Source organism: Kryptolebias marmoratus, linkage group LG18 (assembly GCF_001649575.2).
Source record: "Kryptolebias marmoratus isolate JLee-2015 linkage group LG18, ASM164957v2, whole genome shotgun sequence".
In the NCBI taxonomy this organism is placed as follows: Eukaryota; Metazoa; Chordata; class Actinopteri; order Cyprinodontiformes; family Rivulidae; genus Kryptolebias; species Kryptolebias marmoratus.
In genome coordinates, this window is record NC_051447.1 from 18,349,943 (window position 1) to 18,358,288 (window position 8,346).

Genomic DNA, 8,346 nt, shown 5'->3' on the forward strand with positions numbered 1-8,346 from the left:
TGAACTGCATACACAACTCCGCTCAGTTTGGGTTTGGGTGTTTTGTCCTTAGGGTGGACCAGCCTCTGTCTGAGAGTCTTGTTGGGTTTGAAATGTACTGGGATGTTGTGTTTGGAGAAAATCCTTCTGAGTTTCTCAGATACTCCAGCAACGTAAGGAATGACAATGTTCTTTCCTATATTCCTCTCCTTGTTTTGTTCCGTGGTGTGTTTAGTGGATTTCCTAGCTGACTTGACAGTCAGCACCAGCATACACTACACTACACTAAACTATGCTATGCTATGCTATGCTATGCTATGCTATTCTATACTATACTATACTATACTACACTACACTACACTACACTACACTACACTACACTACACTACACTACACAATGGTATGCTATACTATACTAGACTATGCTATGCTATGCTTTGCTAGTGTAGTGTAGTATGACACTATGTTGTGCGTTTGTTTTCAAAGCAAACCTTTTTTGAAGTTAACAAACTTCTTCATCAAACTCATCAAAGCTTTTAGCTCCTGACGTCTCACTGGAAGCCGAGCATCTTTAGGATCATATCAGGTGTTTACAGATAAATAACTGAAGGGATTCCTTCTAATCTCACATGTTGGTAATTCATTTAACACACATGATCTCAAATCTCGACAAAAGCTAAACATGTCTGTGTTTTATAATACGGTTGTTTTGTATTTATTTTACTCCTGAGGTTTATATGATATCTGTTTATTAAAACTTCACATAAAACAGATTCAACATCTACAGCTTTCTGCTAACGGTCTGTTTCGTCAATAGTGACATCACAAGATTACATTATACTTTAACTGTGCTTTTATTTAAGACGGCTTTTTTTTTGTTTTTACTCTAATAAATGCTAATAAATGGACCGTTTATAGAACATCTAAATAAATTCAAATACAAAACCAATCCTGCTAATATGCAATTGTAAAACAAAGTCTTATAAGGAAGTTCATACAGTCATATAATATAAGCTGTGATCTCTCAGGGATGGAGGGGTCTGAGTTAAGATGGGCAGATGTTCTCTGCCTTCCTCCCCCCACCGTGTGGACACATTGTAGACACACCCATAGACTGCCCAGGGAGACCAGGAGCCAAACTAACAATGTGAGTGTGGAACTATGTGTTGGGGGGGTGTATGTGTGGGTGGGGGGATCAGCTGGTCCATCTGGAGGAATTTTGGACCAAACAGTTTCTGCTTCAGGTCCGACTGCACCACAGAGCGTCCACTGCAGGAACTTTGCCTTTTTGCTCATGAGATTCAGAACTCGGACCCAGGCTCGTCTCGTCCGTAGGGTATGGCCATAGCTGTGCGCTCCAGGACGGGGTTCTACCGGCAGGAGGTGAACAGAACCGCGTGGGAGGTGCCGGAGAGGTACCGGGACCTGAAGCAGGTCGGAACAGGGGCCTATGGGACCGTGTGGTGAGTACTCCACAGCTCCCAGCAGGATGCGGTGACGGACTCTGTCGGGTTTAATTTGAAAACGTTTTGTAATTTCATGTTTGGCTGAAAGTCAAAACGGGGTCAAAGTCAACTTTTTATTGGTCAAAAACTAAAAGAAGCTGAAATAAGAGCTTGGTTTAGGTCCTGATCACTTGCCTCTGGTTTGGGTCAGAGCTGCACAGCTGGCGTTGTCAGGCTTCTCAGCATTGTGTGATTCTGGACGGGGTCAACAAAGAAACGACCCCCCCATCCCAAACCCCATTGTTCAGGAAGTCAAAGACTTTCAGTTATGTGCTCAAAAAGCTCCCCTCTGTCACCAATCAGGGTTGTTTTGTTCCCCAGATAACAGACTTTGAGTCCAATGCATCCATAAAGCAGATTCGTTGTGTTATAAATCTTTCTTTCAGAGTTTAATATTAAATATATTAATATGAGAAATCTGTGTGGTGTCAGTTCTGCGTGGGACCGACGGATGGGAGCTCAGGTCGCGATCAAAAAGCTGCACCGGCCCTTCCAGTCCAAGCTTTTCGCCAAACGGGCCTACAGAGAGCTGCGACTCCTCAAACACATGAAGCATGAAAACGTAAGCGTTTGCTTGCTTGTTAGTTCTCTGAATCGTGGTTTTGTTGTTACAGATCCCAGTGAGATTTAAGAATTTTTGCTCCAATTCTTCCTCTCAGGTGATCGGCCTGTTGGACGTTTTCACCGCTGAGATTTCGCTGGACCGGTTTCGGGATTTGTAGGTTCCTCCTGGTCCGCCACACATTTCGGAGAAAGAGTTTTGTTTTCTTTTAATTCTCCTCCTCACCTTCGCAGTTACCTGGTGATGCCGTTCATGGGCACCGACCTCGGCAAGCTGATGAAGATGGAGCGCTTGTCGGAGGACAGGGTGCAGTTCCTCGTTTATCAGATGCTCAGAGGCCTCAAGGTGGAAAAAAAAGGGGGATTTCACCAAAAACTGGTGTTCGTTTAAAACAAAAACAGGATTTTTTTGTGTGTGTGCGTGAAGCTGATCCTGTTTTCTGTCTCTTGTAGTATATCCACTCTGCAGGGATCATCCACAGGGTGCGTGAACTTTGACCTTTCAAACTATAGGCTTCAGGGACTCTTTCACATTCAGCCTCATTCATCCTAATTCCTTCACAGGCTGCTTTCGGGTCTCTGCGTGAGAAACCGTGCCTTTATTATCGCCTGCCGCTGAAAGGCAAAGGCTTGTGTCTTTCTGTTAGCAAAATACCTCGTAAACCACTGGAGAAATTTTAAGGAAACTACAGTGTTGCAATATCGCGCAAGATCAGACATAAAAATGGCTCCGACTCAACCCAACAGATGATCTTAGTCTCAAACTCTGACGTAAAGGATGGCTGTAATCTGCTTTTATTATGAAGAAATGCTTCAGATCTTTTGAAGTAGCCTCAATCTGGAGAAATAAAGTTTAATTCTGACCCGATCGACGCTTCAAGCTCACTTTAACTGAAAAAGTTCAGCTCGGTCATGCTGTTTGTGTCAAAAAACAGAAATATCACGTGACATTTTTCTGTTTTCTAACAGGATCTTAAACCTGGAAATTTAGCCATTAACCCAGACTGCGAGTTAAAGGTAATTCAGACACATATGGAGCGATCTTGATGCGATTCGTCAAATCGTTGTGGTACATTTCTGCCTTTCCTTCCGCTTCAGATCCTGGATTTCGGCCTGGCCAGGCAGGCCGACACCGAAATGACTGGCTACGTGGTGACGCGCTGGTACAGAGCCCCCGAGGTCATCCTCAACTGGATGCACTACACGCAGACCGGTAAAAGTCCCGTTCTGGAGAGCCGGAAGCACCGCGGAGAGCCGCTTCCCAGAAATGACAGAAAGGTGACACTCTGCTTTGTGTTGCAGTGGACATCTGGTCGGCAGGATGCATCATGGCCGAGATGCTGCTGGGGAAACCGCTGTTCAAAGGGAACGATCGTATCCTTGACTGTCCTCCGTCCCGCTCCTGCTCAAACCTGAAATCTGCGTACGTTTGGTAGTCTGAACACAATCCGTCCGGAGCAAAGCTGCGGGACGTCCTCCTGGACCGACTCCACCGCAGTCAAGCAGCTGAAGTATTACTTAAGGAGAAGTTTTAATAATCTGTTTATCATTACATATTTTTGATATAAATCTCTGCATGGTGAATTTGGCTTTATTTTCTTTGTTCTGATTGTTTTTGGACCCGCTGTGGTCACTGTTTGCTACAACGGGCCGTAGATCCCAGAACAAAAGTCCGAGCAGCGTTACGTCAGATTATATTCACCTAATTAACCAAAAAGCTGACTCTTAGAGGTTAAACTCGTCAGTCGTTGCTCTGACACTGAAATGAACCAAAAATATAAACGGCTAGCTAGACGATGAGTTGCATACTGTTGCATTTTATTTACAAAAAAATTAAAATAAAAAATCCACACAACGGATGATCCTTAACCCGTCAGACCTGGATCAGTTAAGAGAAATCATGAAGATCACAGGAACCCCGACTCCTGACTTCGTCGTGAAGCTGCAGAGCCAGGACGTAAGTCGTAACCGTGGTAACACGCCAGCTCTGCCCTTTTGCGAGATGAAACGTTTCACAAAGGTCAGCGGCGAGCTGCCTCTCGGGTTGACTTCGCTTTGCGACAACAAGCCCTCCGTTCGCGCAAACCTCTCTCTACTCTGCCTACAGGCGAGGAACTACATCAGAAGCTTACCGAAAGTACCAAAAAAAGATCTGCACTCCATTTTCTCCAAAGCCAGCTCCAACGGTACCTGAACACACCTGTGGCTGATGCTCCTCTTCATATGGTGACCCCTAACGGGTGTGTGTTGTCTGCAGCGGTGTGTGTCCTGGAGAAGATGCTGCTCCTGGACCCAGAGTCCAGGGCGAGCGCGTCCGAGGCTCTCGAGCTGCCCTTCTTCTGCGAGTTCAGGGACGTGGAGGAGGAGACGGAGGCCCTGCCGTACGACCAGACCCTGGACAACACCGACCTGGCGCTGGAGCAGTGGAAACGTGAGGAAGGAGGACGAGTCAACAACCGTTACTGTTTCCAATCATCCCAACAGATTTAATTATTATTATTATTATTCCTGCAGCTGCTTTTACAGGAAACTACAAACTCCAGAAATTACAATTAATGCAAACCTACAGTCTGAACGCCGTCTGAGTTTGGTGAAGTGACTTGTTAAAGCTAAAAGAAGAACACTAGCTAAAAGATAACAGAAGCAAAACATTTAGCTTAAAGCAAAATGTAGTACAGTGCTAGCTAAAAGTAGCAAAGTACAGATTTAGGTTAAAAGCACATAAATGCTAGCTAAAAAGGGAAAAAAATACCTAAAAGCAGCAATCATTAGCTAAAAGTCAAATAGCAAAGGTCTAGCTAAAAGTAGCAAAAGGCTAGCTAGAAGCTAACTAAACAAAATGCTAGCTGAAACATAAAAGGCCAAATAAAAGTTAAAAATAAAAGATTAGCTAAAAGTAACAAAATCAAAAGGCTAGCTAGAAGCTAAAAGTAGCAAAAAATGAGTTAAAAGCTAAATAAAAGCAAAAGGCTAGACAAAAATATAAATGGCTTGTTAGAAGATAAAAGCAGCAAAAGTCTAACTAAAAGCTAAAAATAGAAAAAAAGCTAGCTAAATGCTAAAAATAGCAAAAGGTTAGCTAATAGCTTAAAGTACCAAAAGATTGGCTTAAAGTAGCAAAAACCTGGTGCAAAGAATCAAAAGGCTAGCTAGGAGCTAAAAGTAGCAAAAACTGAGTTAAAAGCTAAATGAAGCAAAAGGCTAGCTAAAAATATTGCAGGCTAGGTAGAATATGAAAGACCAATTAAAAGCTAAAAATAGAAAATGATTCTGTAAAAGCCAACAACTGCAAAAGGCTAGTTAAAAGCTAAAGTACCACAAAGGTTAACTAAAAGTAGTAAAATCCTAGCGCAAATAATCAAATAGTTAGCTAGGAGCTAAAAGTAACAAAAACTGATTTAAAAGCTAAAAGTAGCAAATAGTTAGCCAAACATATTGCAGGCTTGTTAGAAGATTAAAGTAACAGAAGTCCAACTAAAAGCTAAAAATAGAGAAAGTTTAGCTGAAGGCTGAAAATAGCTAAAAGCTAAAAGTAGCAAACAAAGGTAACAACAGTTTGCTGAAGCAGATTTCCAACAAAGTTGTTTTAAAAGGAATTTAATGTCTTTCATGGGGAAAATATTTGTAAATAAAGCTAAATGTTTTTAAAAGTTAAACAAAAACAAGTCATAGCACCCATCTCCTGACTGAGCTGAATGTTTTGCTGACTCATCATTTAATCAAAAAGAGATTTTTTTTTTTTACAGCTTATTATTAATTAAATTATTACATTGTAAGTTAATGTTTATAAAACTATCAGGTCCAAACAATGAAAACAAACATCTGATGGTGTCAGATTCTCATCAGTAAGCTAACGACCTTCACAACAACAGTGAGTTGTACAGAAACATAATAATTTTACTTTATGTTTATATCTGTATTCTTACAGGTCACACCTTCACAGAGATCCTGACCTTCAGGCCGCCCAGAGACTCCAGGGAAACGTCGCTTTAAGAAACGAAAACTCAAAACTTTTAGTAACAATAAATATGATTAGACTGTCAGTGTTTTATTGTCAACAAATGGGATTTGTGTAAATTACAAATAGTTTCACACACAAAAAAATCTACTTTTACAAACGTGCCTGGTAATTTCATGATATTTTTTGTATAAAGACTGAAATAGTAGAAATGTAATGCTTTAAAACTAATTCATGTACAATATCTGACAAAAACTCCCCTTTAATATGAATAATTGTAGGCAAAAATCCTTATATCTTAAGAAAAACTAGATTATTTATGTAGTAGAATGCAGTTAAATGTTAATTTTAGTTATTTTCCTGTTTGTATTTTTTCCTTAATGTATTACATTACATGAGTAACACTTTCTTTATTTCTGTCATATTTTTATCAAACAAAATAACTTTTAAGTTTTTTATGAAATACTTTAGTGAGCTTTGGCGCCCCCTGCAGGCTGCAGCATGGTGGTACATTACTGTTATGTTTAAGCAAAGAGGAAAGTTTTGGTTTTAAATCTGCTTTTTAAGCAAAATGACAAATAAAATAAACTTCTTTTTAACCATATTTCTATTTTTTTGTCCCAGGCTGCATTTGTGTGGTACAGCTAGCTGCTGCTGCTGTCTGTGCTCGCAAATAACCACAGGAAAACGACAAAATACAAAAAGACAACTGTGTTTTATTTGGTTTAGTGAGTCAGAACTCGAACATCCATCTACGCATGGCTCAGTCTGGTCCGAACCAGAACATCTGGGTTCTCACAAAGACCCGGTCGTTCCCCAAACGCCGCTCAGAGGCGGGAACCAGCCGTCAGACGCCGTACTTCTTCTGCAACGCCGCGACGGCGGCTCGGTCCAGCTCAGCGCGGAGCAGGAAGTCGAACAGCTCTCGGAGGACTGCGGGCGGAAAGCACGGGGAGAACTTTAGGACTCGAGGAAACGGGGAAAAAAGGGAACGAGCTAAAGGAGAAGACGGCGCCACCTTTCTTCTCCTGGGGCGACATGAACATGACGGCCATGTCGAAGCGCCTCACGCCCGCCAGGCTGCTCAGGGTTTCCAAGATGGCGGCTGGAGCTTCGTTCCTGCGACAAAACTCAGCTCGCTTAGAGAAACTAAACGACAAACTGTTGGCACTGCAGCGTGACGTTTCGGCTAAAAGAAGCAGAACGCTAGCTAAAAGCTAAAAGAAGGAAAATGCTAACATGAGCTAAAAGAAGCAGAACATGAGCAAGAGGCTAAAAATTAGCAAAATGCTAGCTAAAAGCCAAATGTAGCAAAACAGTAGCTAATNACCTCAAAGTAGCAAAAGNCTATCTAGAAGCTAAAATTAGCAAAATGCTAGCTAAAAGCCAAATGTAGCAAAACAGTAGCTAATACCTAAAAGTAGCAAGTGCTAGCTTAAAGTAGACCAAACAGCTAAAATATAAAAGTAGCAAAAAGCTACCTAAAACCTGAACGTAAAAATGATAGCTAGGAATTAAAAAAAGCAAAAGGCTTAAAGCTGAAATAGATTAGCTAAAAGCTAGCTGAAAGCTCAAGGTAGCAAAACTGTACCTGAAAGCTCAAAGTGGCAGAATGGTAGCTGAAAGATCAAATTAGCAAATAGCTACCTAAAAGCTAAAATTAGCAGAACAGTAGGTAAAAATAGCAGAATAGTAGCTAAATGCACAAAGTAGCAAAAGGCTATCTAGAAGCTAAAATTAGCAAAGTGGTAGCAAAAAGTAGCAAACGTCTAGCTAGAAGCTAAGAGATGAAAGTAGCAGAATAGTAGCTAAACGCTCAGAGTAGCAAAAGGCTACCTAAAAGCTAAAATGAGCAAAATAGCAGCTAAATAATGTTAAAATCTAGAAAAGTAGTAAGAGGCTAACTAGAAACTATTAAGAAAAGACTAAAAATAAAAATAAAAAAATAGCTAAAAATAGCAAAGGTTTGACTGAATGCTAATAGCAGCTAAAAGCTCAAAGTAGCAAAAGAAAATCAAAATAAAGCACGAATTCTGAAGCAGATTTGAATAGCAGCCATCGCCTGAATGAGCCGAAGGTTTTGAAACATGAACGCCTAAAACAGCACAAAGAAGGCTGAAACGTTTAGGTTGTAAAAAACCGCCGACTCAGCGTTCAAACCGGCTCAGCTTGTTGTTGTTGTTGTTTAAGGAACTTACGGTGTGAAGAAATCCAGCAGCGTCTGCAAGATCTGGTTCAGGACGTCGGGTTCGAGAGAGTTGATGAAGATGCTGCCGTACGCCGCAGGTTCGATTTGCTGCCGACAGGGAGGAGGAAGAGGAGGAGGAGGAGGAGGGGGGGGGG

At 41.5% G+C, this 8,346-nt stretch overlaps 2 protein-coding genes across 5 annotated transcripts in view; one reads left to right on the forward strand and one right to left on the reverse strand.

The window, feature by feature from the left end:
* The first annotated feature begins 1,158 nt into the window (after window positions 1-1,158).
* mapk12b (mitogen-activated protein kinase 12b) lies at window positions 1,159-6,708 on the forward strand. Of its 2 annotated transcripts, XM_017441213.3 has the most exons (12): window positions 1,159-1,442; window positions 1,917-2,046; window positions 2,144-2,202; window positions 2,280-2,391; window positions 2,499-2,528; window positions 3,015-3,062; window positions 3,144-3,258; window positions 3,348-3,419; window positions 3,923-4,002; window positions 4,153-4,231; window positions 4,303-4,476; window positions 5,974-6,708. In XM_017441213.3, exons 1-12 carry the CDS (start codon window positions 1,318-1,320, stop codon window positions 6,036-6,038), a joined length of 1,089 nt encoding a protein of 362 aa, XP_017296702.1. In that variant the 5' UTR covers window positions 1,159-1,317; the 3' UTR covers window positions 6,039-6,708. The 2 variants fall into 2 exon arrangements, with proteins under 2 accessions (XP_017296702.1, XP_024858614.1); XM_025002846.2 differs by lacking the exons at window positions 4,303-4,476; window positions 5,974-6,708 and having other exon boundaries at window positions 3,934-4,002; window positions 4,153-4,219.
* The window catches only part of rpap3 (RNA polymerase II associated protein 3), a 10,487-nt gene continuing 8,840 nt past the window's right edge, over window positions 6,700-8,346 (reverse strand). For 2 of the 3 annotated variants that reach the window (XM_017441212.3, XM_017441211.3), the window contains exons 15-17: window positions 8,202-8,299; window positions 7,022-7,122; window positions 6,851-6,936 (exon numbers count right to left, since the gene is read on the reverse strand). In XM_017441212.3, the coding sequence (XP_017296701.1) occupies window positions 6,851-6,936; window positions 7,022-7,122; window positions 8,202-8,299 (285 nt within the window). Of the gene's footprint in view, window positions 6,937-7,021; window positions 7,123-8,201; window positions 8,300-8,346 lie in introns of all 3 variants that reach the window. The other variant, XM_037981278.1, reaches the window with a different exon arrangement.